At 44.5% G+C, this 19,281-nt stretch overlaps 2 protein-coding genes across 3 annotated transcripts; one reads left to right on the top strand and one right to left on the bottom strand.

Annotated features, from left to right (window-relative positions):
* Positions 1-346: 346 nt before the first annotated feature.
* hemgn (hemogen) lies at positions 347-2,481 on the bottom strand. Its single transcript, XM_061086220.1, has 4 exons — positions 2,373-2,481; positions 1,926-2,016; positions 895-1,502; positions 347-789 (listed from the first exon to the last, which is right to left on the bottom strand). Exons 1-4 carry the CDS (start codon positions 2,443-2,445, stop codon positions 674-676), a joined length of 888 nt encoding a protein of 295 aa, XP_060942203.1. The 5' UTR covers positions 2,446-2,481; the 3' UTR covers positions 347-673.
* A 2,247-nt stretch (positions 2,482-4,728) lies between these two features.
* anp32b (acidic (leucine-rich) nuclear phosphoprotein 32 family, member B) lies at positions 4,729-11,194 on the top strand. Of its 2 annotated transcripts, none has more exons than XM_061089833.1 (7): positions 4,729-4,961; positions 7,277-7,426; positions 7,526-7,648; positions 8,352-8,544; positions 8,696-8,820; positions 8,903-8,975; positions 10,461-11,194. In XM_061089833.1, exons 1-7 carry the CDS (start codon positions 4,908-4,910, stop codon positions 10,538-10,540), a joined length of 798 nt encoding a protein of 265 aa, XP_060945816.1. In that variant the 5' UTR covers positions 4,729-4,907; the 3' UTR covers positions 10,541-11,194. The 2 variants fall into 2 exon arrangements, with proteins under 2 accessions (XP_060945816.1, XP_060945809.1); XM_061089826.1 differs by having other exon boundaries at positions 4,730-4,961; positions 10,458-11,194.
* Positions 11,195-19,281: the final 8,087 nt, after the last annotated feature.

Here is a 19,281-nt window from a genome sequence, read left to right as displayed (position 1 = left end):
ATAATAAGACTAGTAGTACTTTTATTTTTATAAAACGTCCTAATTGTATTTATATATAGTCGTTTAATTTGCAATTTGTAATTTTTACATTGTGGTATTTTTACTTTTTACTTTTACTTACACAAATACTGAACACAAATATTTCACTCAAGTACATAGTATATGAACTTACATTCTTACAGCACAACAGGCAGATGCAACACTGATGAAAATGCCTACATGCGAAAACGCATTCACAAGATTTAATATTTGCGAAAGGAAGGCAAAGTGGCACAATCACAGAAGGGTAAACAATCAATCTACAGTTGATAGATATTTTTCTTATTTACAGATAATACTGACAACATTAAGATTATAAGCATTGTATTTTATTTGGTAAAAAAAAATAAACTAACAAAGAATTACCAGTAATACAGACAATTCACCTCTAAAATAAAAGCTAGTAAGTTTTTCCGTTGACTTAATGCAAAGCACAAACCAAGAATAAATAATGGATACAGGTTTGATTTAAATTCATACATTCTTTTTTTCAAATAAGCGATGCTAATGCTCAGCATGTTTGTTCTCTTCAACCAACAGGCTGCACACCAACCAAAACAATACTCAGGTGCACACTGACAAGAAGGGAAGGAATCTGGCTCTGCTTGTCCTGAACTGAGACAAAAGTATCTTTTTACAAGCTAGAATAATTTCCTTGGAGATATTCTGGTGGAGGTTGAGAGGACAACGTTGGAATGGAGAACATTCTGTCTTGTTCAGGTATATTGATCGACGGTGGCTCAGTCAAATCTAAAAAACAAAAAAGGTGGTTAATATTCAGAGAAAGAGTAAAGTTGGAGAAAGAAAGCATAAAGTCTTAAACTGTTTGTTTCAAAGGATTGTTTGTGCTCATACCTTCATCAGCTGTTTTGTCTTGCAATAGGGAGAGGTCTTCCTCCTCATCTGGGCCCAAGTCTTCAATCAGGACCTGGTCAAAGGCGTCTCTGTCTCGTTCCTCTGTGCAGAGGGTCTCTACCTGGGGAGGAGCTGGAACTGGAACAGGGACTTGAGATGGAGCTGGGACTGAAACAGCATCTGGAGCTTTCAGAAGAACCAAAGCTCCATCTACAACACTGGTGGGGAGAGGGGCAGGAACTGAGAAAGAAAGAAGGGTTGGACTCTGGTTAACTGGTGCTGGAGAAGTCAGAAGAGGAGCATAGAGAGAGGTCATGGCACGCTCCAGGACTTGGATGGAGGCAGGGGCGACAGGGACAGACTCTGGTTGTGACTCTAGTTTGTCATCTCCTGTATCGCACAAGGGGGTCAGAGAGCCTGATGTTTGCTCTGAGTCAACCCCCACAGATTCAGGCACTACTCCCATTACTGCAGGAGCCTCCGGAGCAGATGCTGCCTCGTCCTGACTGACAGGTATCTCCAGCGTGGGCTCACCCTTCCTGGGCCTCCCTCTCTTTTTTGTGCCGCTCTTTTCATCAGCCCTCGATCTTTTCCTCTGCCTCTCCTCTCTGAAAGAGCACAGTAAATGTGATCAAGCCCGACAACAGTGGACATTGATACAGCTCGTTGTGATACGTTAGAAAAGCTAATAGTACAAAGTCCTTGACCTGGATCTGGGGCGTCAACAGAAACACCAAAGCAACCTTTGGTTTCCTCTTGCTCCATATTCAATACAAACCAGACAAGTGATAAGCAGCTGGGTTTGCTGATAATTCACTGTGCTCTGTAAGGCACAGTGTTATTATGCGAGTTCTGTTAAACAACTTCTGTTTCTGTTGCATTGAAACATTTATTAAGTGTTATTACACTGAAGTTCTTATATTTGTGGATTTGTGGGTTTTTTTCATTGCTGAACCAAAGAGTCCAAAGGAGCAGAGCTGCCAATTTAGCTCACTTCTCTCATATTGACTGCACTTTCTCTATAAATTTACCTCACAACCCACTGGTTAGTCTCCTTCTCTTCCGCCTCGGCCTTCCTCTTTCTGAGCAGATCCCTGTCCCGCAATCGGCGGCGGATTCCACCTTTAAAACAGAAACCCGAGCAAAGAGACCATGTAGACGAGTGAAGAGTGAAATCAAGGACAGACCAAGAAGTATTTGTAATTCGTGGCTGGCTAATGAAAGTTACTGGTGACATATAAAGATATGGATTATAGAAGTTTCTCTTCCAAATACATAAAACACTTGATTGTAAAATACAATAACAAAGATTAAACTTTTCTGTCTTTCTAGTGAATAGCTCAGGTAGTGTTCTATATCCAAAAGTAATATATTCTATGTTGTGAGTTGAATTTCTAATGTGGAAATAAGTAAAGGACTCATTTGAAAAGAAGAGCAGACATTTTAAATGTTACATTGGTCGTCATTTGGATTTTTACCTTCTGTCTCTTGTTTCTCCTGCTCCAACGTCTCCTCCATTCTTAGTCCCACTATGAATGAATTCAAACTCATGGAAGGCGGGCAGAGCGCACAGAAGAAGTCAGATAAACTTCTGACTGTTTTCTATTCCCACCCCTTAATGAATTATCTGGTTAACCATTACCAAAGTGCTGGGAGAGTTCCTGCAGCTTTGCTCTTATCATATTTGTAAAGCTGGAGGAGTTGGCACAACATTGATGGAGGACGGCAAAAAGAAGAAGACTGGAGCAGGTTGAGTAAGGGCGGTGTGTGATAGGGATAAAATACTAAAAGTTTGTGGTTATGGAAGACACCCATACAGGTGTTTTGACTGCTGCCTATAATGCAAAGCAGAAGAAACTAAAAGTGCGTGTGTAAAAAACTGGTTAATTAAATGAACTATTTTGTTTTGCAGGCATTGTAATGTGCAAGCTTTGGGTCGTTTGTAAAATGTTGCTGTTGCCTAGCAATGGAAACAAATAGACTTTAACAGAATTTGGACAATTATTAAACTTGGTAATTTGACAGACAAAATGTTGGAGGCTGAAAAACCGACAGAGATAAATGAGGTTATTGATATGATAAAATTCTAAACCCCTAAGTGTTGCTTTTTTTTCCAAGATGCTAAATGTGTCTTATTTTGTGGTAAACTCCGATGATGAAAAAAGCCACAAAGTCAGAAATCCTGTCTTCAACTCCAGCATCAGGGCCGACCCATCTTATCTCCCAGATGGAGAGTCGCTCGGCTGGGGTGTGTTCTCAATCTTCTCACAGCACATTGAGCGCTGATGTGTGTGTGTGTTTGAGCGACTCAGTGAAAGAAGGTAAATAACACTCAGCTGCCAATTGCCTCCAGCACTGTCGGGGAAATGTTGAGTGTCCCTTGTTGAATTCACTCCCTGCTGCATTGAAGAAGCCTCAACACAATCCACACATGACCTCATGCAATTACAGTGCGAGAACGGTAAATGTGTATTTGTCTGTTTCATATAGTGTTTATTTCATGGTTGGAATAAAGCCGCAGTGGGAAATATGCACACACAAAAAAAAACACATCTTGTAAGATCTCACTCTGCAAAGTATCACAAACCTACTCCAGCTCCACATTCAAATTCAAACAACCCTGAACATCTCCATCCATCACCAGGACCTTGATATCTACTTTGACCTCCAGCTCAGATCAAAGGCTGAACCCAGGGAACTCCTCTGCTGATAGAAGTTCAGCAGACACAAGAAAAGACAGAGTTCTGCATATGCTTGGTTATCAGTAAAAAAAAAGGCTGTCACACTCACACACTGTATTTTACAAAGAAACTGAAGTTGGAGAAATACCAAAGTAGATATCACAGTGCCACCTCCTGGTGTCCCCTCTAAACTACCAATCTCTGATATTAAACAGTGCAAAGACAATATACAGTACATTTAAAATGCACAAGGCTAAAGATGGAGTATTTGGATAATATGCTGTTGATGGCTGATAAAGTGGGTGCACACTATTTTCAGCTGGATTCAATGTGTATTTCACTCTAATCTTCACATTATTGACCTTATATATAATTATATACCTTATACCTTATATATAATTTGACTAAACGTCAAAAATGTCTTTGGTGATTTGTTGCCCGGGGCAGAATCAACGGTTACTACTCAACTTCTGCTTCAGGGCTCTGGTGTCTCAGGAAGTAAAGGGGGTTGGGGGTTGGGGGTGGGGGGGTACCCAGCCCAACCATATGCATGCACAATGCTCTCTTTACTGCAAACCAAATACACCCCCTCTGGCAATGTGTCCACATGCTCCACTGCAACGAAATATGTAAAACACACAACACAACACAAGAAAGTTTATGCATTTTGGCAGTTTATTGAACAAAATTCTCACAGCGTTAATTTCCTGGACGATTATGAAAGAAAATACATTTTGTTTTTGGAGGGCAACAGGTTAGAAAAACATACAGGAATTATAAAAAAAAAAAAAAATTGCAATACATACAATGAATAAGCAACAAAAGGAAAAAATGAAGTGTACAGTGTTTTCAAGCTGTGGAACTAAGTTACGAGGCAGCTGAGTTCCTCGTGTGACCGACTTTTATTTTTTTTTATTTTCGACGTCCAATTGGCAGAATGCGACTTTCGCGTAAAAAATTGCACACATGCCTCGGTTTTAATAAAGGCGATCGAACAATCGTCCCCTGTCTCTCCGCTTCTCATCGTACAGTAGTTTCCTCACAGAAATGAATTGCACCACAGCTCTGTTTCGGGGCAGCGTCATGTTCTGTGACTGCAATGGCCCTGTGGAGGGCGATGGGCGGATCTGGACGCAGATGGCGCTGTTGGGCGTATATTTTGTTTCAGTCCCGTTTCCCTCCATGGTTGTCTCTCCTCTCTCCGACTAACTTAGCGCTTGGCTCAGTTCATTATACAGTCCTATATTCTCCCTCCATTAGGGCATCTCTGCCTCTGGACTGAAGATCCCAGCGAAACCCAGGAGAGAAAAGTTTCACTTGCACGGGGTCGAGATGGACATGAACAAGAGGATCCACTTGGAGCTCAGAAACAGGACACCGTCTGATGTGAGTCGTGCTTTTTTTAAAGAAACCAGCCCTTAGTTTTCTGGCTAGCCTCTCGCTAGCTAGCTGGCTACTTTTTCTCTGCTTTGCGAGTGACCTGTGTGGCTAACGCAATGGTGACCACATGGGCTCCGCGGTGGTGTTTCTCCTCCGTACTGGGGCGGAAAGCAGGCGCACAACAACCCGAACCCTCCACACTGGTTCGGACTGGGCGTAGAGGAGAAAAGCGAGATTCAATCGGTACTTTGAAGCGGCGATCCCCCCTCTCTCAGCTCGCTGGTCTTATCGCAGCTTTAACCCTGCTCGCTCCGCGGTGCACACACACACGATTCAGCTCCACTGACGGAGCACAATCCGTAAACTTCTTTCCTTGCTTTTTCTTTTTTTTTTTAGTATTAGCACATTTGCATCCTGCGCCGCGTTTGCCATTCACAGAGCGGTACCTTTCACACAGACCCCTCGGAAGCCATGTTTGCTGCTAGCATAGCTGCTTTCTCTTTATTCCAAAAATGCACTTTACAACTTCGAGGTGTTCGTGGGAGAATAGCCGGGTTTGGGTGGCGGGTCCGCGGGGAAGTCGCCGATCACGGGTCGTGTCGTGAAATTTCCCCGGAGCACGTTAATATCAAAACGGCCACAATCAGCAGCGACAACAAAAAAACACACACACACACACACACAGTGACTTGCTTCACGAGTCATCCATACCTTCACCACTTCTTCACACCGAAGCCCGGTCACATTTCTACACAAACACTACTCTTCACGTTAAAGCGATTTGTTTTTAAAAGCCACGTTTAAGCTGTTGCTTGGCTTTTTTTTTTTTTTTTTAAAAGGGGAGTGTGCGGCGGTAAATCCCCCGAAAATAGCCTCCACACTCCCGCAGCAGCCACGTTTACGCCGGTGGTAAAATCCCACTTTTTAAATGAAGTCTGGCGAGTGGGACTCGATCACACACCAGCCTCCCAACTTCGTGTTTTTGTTCCCGCCATATTGGCCCCGTCGCCGAACGGGGTCGCAGGAAACAAAATGTGCCGAGGAAATCACTCGAAACCCCGCAAACAACCATTCTCCATGTAAATAAATGTCGTTAAAGCTCGACTCGATGTTTCTTGGAGCTAAAACAGCTCGACCGGTCGCCCGGAGGTCTTGGACCGGGCCAGGCTGCCTGAATGATCCGGTGCACCTCGCTTCATGCGTGGGCAGGGGAAAACTCGACGCCCGGTGCTTCCCCTGGAGCCCGAGCACGACATAAAACCACGTACACACGGATAAATTAATTCATCACAGTGCAAGAAACCATCGTTACTATTTGTAAACATCACTTTTCGCCATGGAAGGTGTTCGGAGAGCTGCATACTGTGTCTCGGGGATCGCCATGTTGTCATTCTGTCGTCTTTGAAGCTCTGGGAGAAAGGAACCGTCTCCATCTTTGTTTTTTTTTTTGCACTAAAAATTTCCGCTCTCGACACATTTTCTTCGACCTGAACTCGACGTAGTTACCCCCGAGACGAACCGGCAATATATCGGCCGTTCGCTCGACGACGAAGGGATATTCCACTTCCCCCATGAAAAGCTAGCTCTTCACCAAAGGGTGTATTCGCTCTCCTTTCCGCTGCTGCTGGCTAATGGCGGCGGGCACAGCTGCTCCTCTACCGCACGGCAGCGTTTCAAAGGGGGCAATGGCTAGCCTGTAGCGAGCTAGCTCACGAAAATCATTGCATTTGTCATTAGTGGCTGCACCAGCAGGTCATGGTGGGAAGCTGCTGCTGCTGCTGCTTTGCTCTTCCTCGTTTCACACGAATCATTGGTTCACTGTCGTCCCCGGTACCAACGAAGCCCTCTGTGTGTTTCTACACGGACACGTTTCCTCCATGTTGGGCTTTTTACTGCTCAAATCGTGAAGCTTTTGACGTTTGACAACAACTTTTTTTTCGCAGCCTTGTTGTTTAGTCCCTGCGCCGAGTTGCGCAACCGGTGTGTTAGCGTTAAGAGTCTGAAAGAAACTCCCCCTTCAGACTTGTTTTACTAATGTTTAAACAAGAATAAGATAACCTTTACTCGCTTTGCACAACAACAACAAACCACAATTAAAGACACTTTGTTCCTGTTGTTTGCCAACTTGTTCCCTGAGTTCTTTTACTTTGAAAACATTTACCACACAGAGGATCTAGTACATATTTTGTATTATTATGAATTTACAGTGTTTTTGAGGAAATGGCCATCATCAAATAACAAGTTTTATAAAAATGCATAAAAGAAGGGATGTTATATTTTTAATGTGACGTTATACTAAGTGCTATTATTCTATTTTCCAGGTACGAGAACTCGTCCTCGACAACTGTCGATCACCTGAAGGAAAAATCGAGGGCCTCACATCCGAGTTTGTCAACCTGGAGTTCCTCAGTTTGATAAATGTCGGCTTAATGTCAGTGTCCAACCTGCCTAAACTAGGAAAACTCAAAAAGGTAAACAATCCATCTATATTCCACACAATGCAAAAGTTCAAATGAGGAAATAAATCTGTGTTTTATAGAAACAATCTCTTCCTGCGATCTTTCCCTCAGCTGGAGTTGAGCGACAACAGAATCAGCGGCGGCCTTGATGTTTTAGCAGAGAAACTCCCCAACCTCACACATCTAAACCTGAGCGGCAACAAATTGAAAGACATCAGCACATTGGAACCATTGGTATGTTCTCCAGTCTCGTTATTCATCATTTACAGGAAACACACAGCACATGCAGGCCATCTGAATGTCTACAGCATGTGAACACTTTGGGTTTAGTGGGATCAGACATCGTTTTTTTTGTTATTTTATCTTGTGTTCATGTAAAAAGTTAAGACAAAGCATTTTAAGCGTTTAAGACATAATCTTGTGATGCACACTGCTGTACATGAGATTACTCTGAATTGCTGTTCTTGCTTAACAACAGCTACTTTCTCTATATTTAGATATAACACTCAATTGTCTCTGTATTTAAATAGGATTATTATCATTATCGGGATAGAACATGAACATAATATACAGGATACATGTCATAAAAATTCATCAGCTTAGGGGTGGAAGATAAGGGGATTTAGATGTTTTTGCATCAACATTTCAAAATAAAAGCAGTTTTTAGTCGAAGTAAGCAGATTCGAAATCCAGTTTTTGTCTAATTCAAATAAGTAAACAAGAAATCAAGATAGTTCATGACATTGATTGAATCATCTTATTATTAAAATTACCACACAGATGTTATACTCACTGATGGGCAACACTGTCTGCAGCTCAGTATAACTGGTCTGCTGTAACATATCACACAACCTTATATGCACTGTGCACATATCAGCATCTGATATCAATAACTCAAGACACATCTTCACGTCTCATCTCTGAATTTAATCAACAGAAAAAACTGGCCAACCTGAAGAGTTTGGACCTGTTCAACTGTGAAGTGACAAACCTGAACGACTACAGGGACAGCGTGTTCAAGCTGCTGCCCCAGCTCACCTACCTGGACGGCTACGACATGGAGGACCGGGAAGCCTCCGACTCTGACGGAGAGGTGGACGGTGATGGCGTAGATGACAGTGAAAATGAAGGTTAGAAGGTTTTAATGACAATGCTTCCAATCATATGTTAACCACAACATGGCTGCTTGCCCCACCGTAAACATGTAATACCTGTTTATATGATTTGGTCGACGCATCCTTGGTTCTGTCTGTTGTTGACTTATCATTGTTTGTATTGCAGAGGGAGAAGAGGAGGAAGATGAGGATGGCGAGGAGGAGGACTTTGATGAGGAGGAGAGTGGAGAGGAAAGTGGAGAGGAGGTAGAAGGAGAAGAGGATGATGACGAGGTCAGCGGCGAAGATGAGGTAAAAGAAAGAACTCAGTTAAAATATTTGGACTTTGGATGCTTTATTTCTAGTTTTAACTCGTTGAATTATTTCTACCAAGGAGGAAGGCGTAACTCAGGATGGAGGAGAAGTAGATGATGATGACGATGATGATGATGACGACGATGAAGACGGTATGTACCATCTCCTTAAAGAACAACTGAACACCCAGTCTTGGCTCGACCAGGGGGGGTGTACCACATTATCCGCTCTCTGTCAGAATCGGCCAATATTCACCTTTTTGGTTATTTGGCGGTTTCTTAACTACCCAGCTGCAGATTCTGAGAGAATCCAACAGATGGCACTATAACCAGTCCTAACAGGCATTAAAGGTTCAGTGTGTAGAATCTAGTGGCATCTAGCAGTGAAGTTGCAGATGGCAACCCGATGGATACCGCACCCTAAAGAATGTAGCTACATACAATTTACTAAATCAAAAAGAAATATTTGGCAAAATCTAAAATTATTTCTTGAAATATCCAGTTTAAATATACTCTTGATTACATTACATTAAACCCACTGAAGGGTGACTTTATTATGTCCGTACATCGGCACCTGTTATGAGGTGGGAGTCTGATATGCACGGGGAATAAAGGGTGGCCTGTGTGGTAAAGTAAATGATGGTGGGGGTCCGAACACACCGTGCATCACAGCTGTAGACCAGTCAGATTAACCATGCTGATTTCTGTACATAATCCAAAGTGTGAGCATGTGAGGGACCACCCTGGACCATGGAGCAATGGAAGGTGGCTTGGTCTGAGGAATTGTATTTTTCTTTTACATCATGTGAAGCATCGGGGGCCTGAGCATCATTTTTCTAGGGAGATGAAGATGGCAGAGGTGATAGGATTGTGATGCTCTGGGCAGTTTTCTGCAGGGAAACCTTAGCATTCATAATGTGGGAATTTACTTGGAATCTAACCGAAACATTGTTGAAGACATGTTTGGCATCAATATTGCCAGATTGCAGCAGCATCCGGGATGAATGAGAAGTACAGTGATGAGTTCAAGGTGTTGACTTTGAAGTTCCCCAGACCTCATTCTGATGGAGTAACTGTGGCATGTGCTTGAAAAAACAAGTCCAATCTGCGGAGGCCAAACTTTGAGCTCCTGCCTCTAATCTCTCGGTGCCTGACAGTACAGCGTGATTTCTGACATCTTATGGAGTCGAGGTCCTCACAATATTAGCCCGGAGGTTTGAAAGCTGTGGCTGATCGTGTATCTGACGCTGTTTATTTTGAGCATCTCATCGTGTAACATTATGATATGAAGGGACAGCAAAACACGATGGTGGACACTCAGTAACACTGCAAACAATTCACAAGTCCAGCTGATCATGTGGGAGGTCCTTGACTCTTTTTGTTGCTGAGGAAGTTAAGATCTAATCGAGAAATTCAGTTTGATAATTTATTTATGCCAAAAACTCAAGCTGAATTCTTTTTGGATTGTGGACAGTAGCTCGGACACAACAACTCTTTCAAATATGTCAGCTTGGTTTTAAGAGAAACTGTGCTGTTTAGGGACCAAACCAATTCCTCCCTAGAATAATAATTCAGTGTTTTGGTCTTGACGCTTCTTTACACCGGTTTCTCTTTTTTGTTTTTGTTTACCTCCAGAAGCAGAGGCTGCCAAAGGTGAGAAGAGGAAGCGAGACCCAGAGGACGAGGACGATGACGACGATGACGAGGACGACGATTAAGACGAGCAGAGCTGAAAACGAGAGTCCACCGAGTTACCCTTCCTCCCTCACAAACCCGAACGTCCGCCCTCTTACAACTCGCACCGCCTTTGTAATCCACGTCGACCCCCCCCCCCCCAACCCCCAGCTCTGAGCTCTTTTAATGGGGCAAGACTGAACCGGATGGGTGGGCCGAGTGGAGCTGCCCCACCCTCAACCTCCTTCTCCTCTGTCTGTTTTCTTCTCCTTTTTTTTGCCTCCCCAAATGGAACTGAGAGCCACCCAACACCCCCCACCTCAACCACCCCATGGCCCCCAGAGGTTCTCAGGCAGCCCACCACTCAGCATTCCACAATTTCACTGTCGATCCCTCTTTATGTATTCCCGTGTGAGAACTTTGGGACTGGTATCTAGTTTTGGGTCTGTGCTTTTAATATTTTGTTGGATGAATTATTTGTTTTGTTGTTGGGTTCATTATTTCTCATTTTTTTTTGTCTTTTATTATTATTTTTTCTGTTCCTTATTTTTCCCAATAAAATTATTGCTATAGCAGCTGTGCAACCAGCGAGCCATGATTTTTAGTGTGGCCGCCTGTTGCACAAATCAAGGTTGTAGCTACATTTTTACTTTCTGTATGACAAAAAAAACAACTTTGTAAATAAAATGTTAACATTTTGTGCTTTTCTCTGCTGCTGCCTTGCTTTTGTCATGTCCCCAAATAACGTAAAGGGATGAAAGATTTCCGCCCCCCTGCTGATAAGCTCTGTGCTCTCCACCATGATGGCAACCGTATAATACAATCCACAGACTAGTTTTAAAGGTTATGTTGAGATTTTTTTTGTCTGTTTGAAAGCTTATAAGATTATACAAAACAGCTCAACATATTCCCACAAAACCTGGTTGAAGGATGCAGTATGGGTCAGGGAAGAACACACACCATTTTTTTGAGCTGATCTTGATTAGAGGGTGGATCCAGAATTTTTTTCGTTTTCTTGAGCATTGCCAGTTTTGTGGCATTTCACAGATTTACATGGAGTTAATTCATGGATCTTGATGAAAAAAAAATGGTATCAGTATGTACTGTATGTGGTCGCCTTTCTAAATTCTTGTCTTCATGCAGATCCCTTTAAAGTGAATTCTGTGGAAGAGATGGTGACAAAACCAAAGGTTTTTCTTTGTACAACTACTTTTTCATATTAGACTACTGTATGAGACCTAAAAGTCAAGAGAGTATGTTTAAAACTCGGACTCAAACAATCACTAGTTTGGTTAAATACGTTTACTCTGGAATAGAAGACATGAATTACTTCACAGCCACAAAGAAAATCTGAGCACTGCAGATTCCAACCAGGTTCCAGACACTTGCCTGATGATGCAATGTCCACTGGGTCTGAGCAGTCAAGTCTTTCCAGGTTGTTGAATTTGAATTAATCACAAGAAGAAAGAGAAACTATTAAGGAGTCCACATTTTCGTCCGCAGCATGCACCCACTCTGTTTCTTGTCAGCTTGGAGTCAAAGGGTTTAAAATGACCAATAACTGAAAGGACAAACGAGCATGTGAGTAGTGTTTTAAGACCAAGTTGACAGAATACAAAAGAGTTTCCCCCAGGTAGAGGTTGCAGTGGCTTGTTGTCTGCAGTGTGCAACACTTTCTGTCCCAACTAGTTTTTCACTTCACAGAAAAGCAATGTAGTCCCAGGATACCAAGCACCATTTCACAGTAAGTCCAGAAATGGCATCGAAACTGTATCGCTCTGTTTTTAAGTACAACTTATTTGTTTTTAAATGTTTATGGCTGCAAATCTCAAGGCTCCAGGTTCCTTAAAAGCTCATAGTTATTGTCTAACTCAAACACAATACAGACAATCATGTACAAATGAGAAATGTCTATTTTCACTCCAATTATTCAACAGTTAACTGAGGAAACTGTTTTTGTAAAAACAAGTAAAAGAAACTGGTAAATATCATTTTTGGTGCATTTTTCATTTTCAGTTGATTTGTTGAAGTAGACTATGAAGGTCTACAAACAGACAAATGGGTTTCACAAAAAGTGAATTATACTTTGTTATTAATACATTTATATATATAGTTTAACTTGTTTTAACAGTTTTCACAGACAGTTTGGAATACATCCTGATAACTGCATTTTGAGATTGTTTATTGACTCAAACACTTTCAAACACTGAATATTACAGCTGATTAGGAAAAGATTGATATTATTGTTCCAGTTTTGGTTATTTTGTGATGTCTTGGTAGTGGCCACATTCATAACAGAGAAACACAATAATGATCATTTGCCGCATTGGACTATTACAGTTTTCTGTAGATTAATATCAATCAAACAAAACATTGTGATGATTCATTCATAAAATTTGGTGCCTTTGAAAAACAAAAAACAAAACACTTTCAATGACTCACTAATTCATGGCATATGTAATTATTACACTCTATTTGGACTGGTGCAAATGGTACAAATTACACACTCACAGAATTAAAGGTTGGGTATTTCTGATCTTGTTGGCATTGAGGTGATCAATTGGTTTTTGTAATGTCAGACATTAGCTTGCAGTTAACACAATTGCTCACACAACAAGTAAACGTGGAATCAAATTCAGTCATTGATCAGTTCACAGCTGTTTTCCAGTGATTTATAATTGCATCTAAATGAAGTTGGAGGTTTACAATCAAGAGATTTTTTAGGGTCATATATATAGATTTAGGGCTGATACAGCAAAAGCCATATTTACTCCCTTATATAAATTAATCCTATATTTCCTGTTTTACAAGAATTAGGTTTGGATTCATTAGACGTTTCCTTTCCTAAAACCCAATCTGTGATAATGTGGGTGAACTCATGAAAAATCATTCATACAGCTGATTTTATCATTACAAGTAAACCAATCGTAGATCAACATACTGTGTTAGGACTATTTGTATTGTTGGTGAGATGTATTCCAACACATCTCCACCTATAACTTCAACCTGAGCAGGCGTCTAATCAGCCAGAGGAGTAAAGTAGAAATATATCAATCTCAGAAGAAACTACCTCGACAGAGAGGGATAAGAAAAATGTATGTTTTTTGGTTTGCTGCATAATTTTGAATTTGTGAAAAAAGTTCTGTCAATGAATAACCTCATTATATCAATGAAGATTCAGTAAATGTGAGTGTAAAGTTGTTGCAGCTGTGAGATAGTGTTGAAATGGCAGCTGCTGTTGTTTTCTATCCTGTGATGCACTGTATTTCTTACAGGCTTAGAATCTATTTGTGTTAAACTCTGCCTCAGGCACTGAATTCCTCAAACTGTGATTGTTCTTTAAATGCACACATTTGGCACACGTTTTAAACAATTATTATTTTCCATGGCTTTTTCCAGGCAGGCTTTTGGGAGGCAGATATACCATAAATGTACAAATATGTGTTAGGATCTGGCACTTTAGTGCATGTTTAAGTTAATTGTAAAAGTATTTTCTGTTTGGTAGATCTCTGTTGTTTGTTTGAGTTTTCATGTTTGCACTCTGTTTCTGTTTCCTGTTTTATTTTGTAGTCTGTTCCTTGTGTGTTGTTTCTGTCTTCACTTCCTGTCGGTGATTGTCTTCCTCTGCCCTCATGTGTTACACCTGTGTTCAATTGCCCCTGCCTCCCCTGTGTATTTAAACCTCTGTCTTCCCTTTGTCCTCTGTCGGATTGTCTGTTTTTCCTGCTTTTTTTCCTGCTGTGTTTCTGGTTGCTGTCCTGGTCTCCTGAACCTAGTGTAAGCTTACTTGTGTTTTGTTCCTCCTGTTCTTGTCTTTCCAGTTTGCTACTCCTTTTGTTTTGTTTGTTACCTGTTTAGTGTTAGTGTTAAGGTTTTGTTTGTTAGTTAAAGAACTTCTTTTATTAAATTACCCTTTTATTTAACTATCTCTGCATCTGGGTCCATCTCCTTCATCCAAACCGTGACAGTACAATCCGACCATAATATGGACTCAGCAGAGTTAAGTTTTTTGCATGATCAAGTTTTTTATTTAGATTTTTTGGTGGAAGAGCTGGTCACACCGGGACCCGAGAGCAGGTCAGAGACCCTGGAGGAGATCTCGGTGGTGGAAGCATGGCTAAAGGATCGGCCTTGGGTGAGTCACTTTGTCCCGTACGTCCAGGAGGTGCGGGACCGACTAAGAAAGTACCTCAACCCTCCAGCCTCATCCTCCAACCCGTACTGGGGCAGCCGGCTGGCATTTGGTGGACCCCGCAGCCTCAAGAAGGCTTCTGCTGTGGTTGGTGGACGTTGGAGAGGGGGAATCCATAGCAGAAGCCTCTCTCTCCAGCAGCATGCTCACAGGCGCCAGCCACCTCCAGCCTCGACTGGGCGCCAGCCACCTCCAGCCTCGACTGGGCGCCAGCCACCTCCAGCCTCGACTGGGCCCCAGCCGTCTCCAGCCTCGACTGGGCCCCAGCCGTCTCCAGCCTCGACTGGGCCCCAGCCGTCTCCAGCCTCGACTGGGCCCCAGCCGTCTCCAGCCTCGACTGGGCCCCAGCCGTCTCCAGCGTCGACTGGGCCCCAGCCGTCTCCAGCCTCGACTGGGCCCCAGCCGTCTCCAGCCTCGACTGGGCCCCAGCCGTCTCCAGCGTCGACTGGGCCCCAGCCGTCTCCAGCGTCGACTGGGCCCCAGCCGTCTCCAGCCTCGACTGGGCCCCAGCCGTCTCCAGCCTCGACTGGGCCCCAGCCTCGACTGGGCCCCAGCCGTCTCCAGCCTCGACTGGGCCCCAGCCTCGACTGGGCCCCAGCCGTCTCCAGCCTCGACTGGGCCCCAGCCTCGACTGGGCCCCAGCCGTCTCCAGCCTCGACTGGGCCCCAGCCGTCTCCAGCCTCGACTGGGCCCCAGCCGTCTCCAGCCTCGACTGGGCCCCAGCCGTCTCCAGCCTCGACTGGGCCCCAGCCGTCTCCAGCCTCGACTGGGCCCCAGCCGTCTCCAGCCTCGACTGGGCCCCAGCCGTCTCCAGCCTCGACTGGGCCCCAGCCGTCTCCAGCCTCGACTGGGCCCCAGCCGTCTCCAGCCTCGACTGGGCCCCAGCCGTCTCCAGCCTCGACTGGGCCCCAGCCGTCTCCAGCCTCGACTGGGCCCCAGCCGCCTCCAGCCTCTGGTCCCTGCTCCTGTCCCGCGCCGGAGGGTCCTGGCAGACGCCACTCTGCTTCTGGCGTCGGAGGTCCTCGCGGTGCCTGCTCCTGTCCCAGTCCCACGTCGGAGGGTCCCGGCAGACGCCACTCTGGTTCCGGCGTCTGAGGTCCTCGCCGTCCCTGCTCCAGTCCCTGCTCCAGTCCCTGCTCCAGTCCCTGCTCCAGTCCCTGCTCCAGTCCCTGCTCCAGTCCCTGCTCCAGTCCCTGCTCCAGTCCCTGCTCCAGTCCCTGCTCCAGTCCCTGCTCCAGTCCCTGCTCCAGTCCCTGTCCCACGCCGGAGGATCCCGGCGGACGCCACTCTGGTTCTGGCGTCTGAGGTCCTCGCCGTGCCTGTTCCAGTCCCTGCTCCAGTCCCCGCCCCACGCCGGAGGGTCCCGGCGGACGCCACTCTGGTTCTGGCGTCTGAGGTCCTCGCCGTGCCTGTTCCAGTCCCTGCTCCAGTCCCCGTTCCACGCCGGAGGGTCCCGGCAGACGCCACTCTGGTTCCGGCGTCTGAGGTCCTCGCCGTGCCTGCTCCAGTCCCTGCTCCAGTCCCCGTCCCACGCCAGAGGGTCCCGGCAGACGCCACTCTGGTTCCGGCGTCTGAGGTCCTCGCCGTGCCTGCTCCAGTCCCTGCTCCAGTCCCCGTCCCACGCCGGAGGATCCCGGCGGACGCCACTCTGGTTCTGGCGTCTGAGGTCCTCGCTGTGCCTGCTCCAGTCCCTGCTCCAGTCCCCGTCCCACACCGGAGGGTCTCGGCGGACGCTACTCTGGTTCTGGCGTCGGAGGTCTTCGCGGTGTCAGCTACAGTCCCTGCTCCTGTCCCCGCCCCAGTGCCTGCCCCACGCCGGAGGGTTCCTGCGGACGCCACTCTGGTTCCGGCGTCAGAGTTCCTCGTGGTGCCAGCACTGGTTCCTGCCCCACTTCTGGGGTTGAGGTCAGTGCCCTTGCCCTCTGCCCCTGACCGGCCCCCGGGCCTTCCTCCCGAGCCACAGAACTTTGCCCTTGAGCGGCCACGGCGCCGCCCTCCCGAGCCACAGAACTTTGCCCTTGAGCGGCCACGGCGCCGCCCTCCTGAGCCCCTGAACTCTGCCCGGGACTCTGTTCATGTCCCGGATTCCCTCCTCCGGTTCCCCCTCCTCCCACCCGTCTCGGTTCTTGTTTTGTTTTTTTTGGGCCGTCTGGTATCCGGCCCTTGGGGGGGGGGGGGTACTGTTAGGATCTGGCACTTTAGTGCATGTTTAAGTTAATTGTAAAAGTATTTTCTGTTTGGTAGATCTCTGTTGTTTGTTTGAGTTTTCATGTTTGCACTCTGTTTCTGTTTCCTGTTTTATTTTGTAGTCTGTTCCTTGTGTGTTGTTTCTGTCTTCACTTCCTGTCGGTGATTGTCTTCCTCTGCCCTCATGTGTTACACCTGTGTTCAATTGCCCCTGCCTCCCCTGAGTATTTAAACCTCTGTCTTCCCTTTGTCCTCTGTCGGATTGTCTGTTTTTCCTGCTTTTTCTCCTGCTGTGTTTCTGGTTGCTGTCCTGGTCTCCTGAACCTAGTGTAAGCTTACTTGTGTTTTGTTCCTCCTGTTGTCTTTCCAGTTTGCTACTCCTTTTGTTTTGTTTGTTACCTGTTTAGTGTTAGTGTTAAGGTTTTGTTTGTTAGTTAAAGAACTTCTTTTATTAAATTACCCTTTTAACTATCTCTGCATCTGGGTCCATCTCCTTCATCCAAACCGTGACAATATGTATTTTAATAGGTAAAGATCCAGTCGGATAAATTCTGTGAAAAGTGGATATGAATCGCCAGTTTGAAATTGTTCTGACAGAAAAGGAAAGAAGCGGTGACCTAAAACTGTTAAATGTGAAAGAACGACCCAATCAGGTCTGGAACTAATGTCAAAGCAGCAGTTGATGGGAAAGGGTTGAAACTTGTCCACTAACAGCGGAGGGGGTTGGGACTGACCCTGGCTGGACGCAGCTGCTGCTCCTACACAAAAGCTAGAGATGAAGCTGTGCTAGAACTGTCCTGACAGAGGTCATAGGGGTCGGAGCACCACTGCATTGAAACCAGTGTGTGGGTGTCGGTTTGGCAGTTTTCATGTGTTACCTTTTTTTTTTTACAAGTGGCCAAATCTAGAAAGTCTTTCTGGAGCTTGTGCCTCTGACTACAATGCAGGTGTGGATACTGTGTATTCTCTCATCCTGTATTGGGCTGGTTATCTACTAACAGCTACAGTATATGTGTACCCTGATAGCATTTCAGTGATATCTATGCTTATTTACAAGTCTATCAGCAGATTTATTCTCTCAACAAGTTAGTGAGAGAAAAGGGAATGTTTTTCTTGTTAAAAACGATATTTAGGTCAAATCCGCTGGATCAAACTGGTCCGACTGCACCGTGGCACAAACTATGAACACCATGCGCTAGTTCCTTGAGGAAAACATACTGTACCTCTACAAGCCACGAGGATGGTCTTCACCAGCGACTCAGAGTAAAAAGACTTTTACAATGTTTAACTGAAAGCCTGTTGCGGCTCTAAGCCTCTAAAAGCAGACACAGCTTTTATAAGTTCACTATCATATCTGATAAGATGTTAAATGTAAAGAGAACAAAACCTTTAAGATAATTTCTCATCCACTAGCCTCACACACACAATATATTTTCTCAGCTCAAATATCATACTTGGAACCTCTGTACACCTTCTTAAAAACAATTAACCTTTTTATTTGTACCAGCAAGTAAATGTTGAGCTGTAGTTATTCAAAAATCCTTATTTGGGCAGAATAATATTCACTAACTTGATTGTTTGGAGCCTTTGAACATAATGTTTTCATGAGCAAACGAGAAAAGAAATTTGCTCAGTTGTCACTGAGCTGTAGTTGTTGAAATAATCCATTATTCTGAACATTTATTATTCATGTTATTGACTTAAAAGCTGAGCCTGAGTTCATTCGTAATAAGCTGCACCAGGTCTACTCACAGACCTCTTCTGCTGATGAAGACCACTGAAAGCTCCAGAATAAGTGGATCTTGAGTGGAGATTGATTTGTCAACAGACAAGATCAATTCTGAATTTCAGCTTTACAAAAATGCAGCAACTCAAATCATAACTCACTACATTTCTGTAAATGGTCAGCATACATGAAACATCCAGAAGAGCAATCTTCCTGCAACTCCAGTAAGCTGCTGCGATAAATGTGTTTAGGTTAAAGCAAAATGCAAATAACGATAAGCTATCTCAGTTTGCATAAGTTACACCTGAACATATTTTATATAATATATTCTTTAAATGCTTTATATTTGTTTATTTCTCTTTTCTTGCCTTTAATATGCCTGGTTTATGTGGATACACCTACAGGCTGCTCAATGTTAATGTGCCCTGTGCATCGACAATTAAAGTTTTACTCTTTCTTTTCTAGCCTCTGTTTGAGCGTGTGCACTATGGGTGACATCACATCCTGTTACTGTATAACTATACTTGTGTGATATTGATATATTTAGATAGAGTTGTTACATTGAACAAAGTGGGTAAAATAACCAGGTCTGGCTATGTTGTTTTGTCTATTCAGTGAGTTAAATACAGCGAGAAACACATTGATACAAAGGAACCAGATACAGCTGTAAGTGTCCTGCT

This window comes from Limanda limanda, chromosome 2 (genome assembly GCF_963576545.1).
Source record: "Limanda limanda chromosome 2, fLimLim1.1, whole genome shotgun sequence".
In the NCBI taxonomy this organism is placed as follows: Eukaryota; Metazoa; Chordata; class Actinopteri; order Pleuronectiformes; family Pleuronectidae; genus Limanda; species Limanda limanda.
Note: the sequence above shows the minus strand (reverse complement) of the source record. Positions and strands in the feature narration are given on the sequence as shown.

Excerpts from the sequence above, each read along its gene's own strand:
- hemgn (XM_061086220.1), bottom strand. The coding sequence starts at position 2,445 with ATGAGTTTGAATTCATTCATAGTGGGACTAAGAATGGAGGAGACGTTG. Across the intron at positions 2,017-2,372 it reads GGAGAAACAAGAGACAGAAG|GTGGAATCCGCCGCCGATTG; the intron begins GTAAAAATCCAA and ends TCTGTTTTAAAG. Across the intron at positions 790-894 it reads AGACAAAACAGCTGATGAAG|ATTTGACTGAGCCACCGTCG; the intron begins GTATGAGCACAA and ends TTTGTTTTTTAG.
- anp32b (XM_061089826.1), top strand. The coding sequence starts at position 4,908 with ATGGACATGAACAAGAGGATCCACTTGGAGCTCAGAAACAGGACACCG. Across the intron at positions 7,649-8,351 it reads TCAGCACATTGGAACCATTG|AAAAAACTGGCCAACCTGAA; the intron begins GTATGTTCTCCA and ends TTTAATCAACAG. Across the intron at positions 8,545-8,695 it reads AGATGACAGTGAAAATGAAG|AGGGAGAAGAGGAGGAAGAT; the intron begins GTTAGAAGGTTT and ends TTTGTATTGCAG.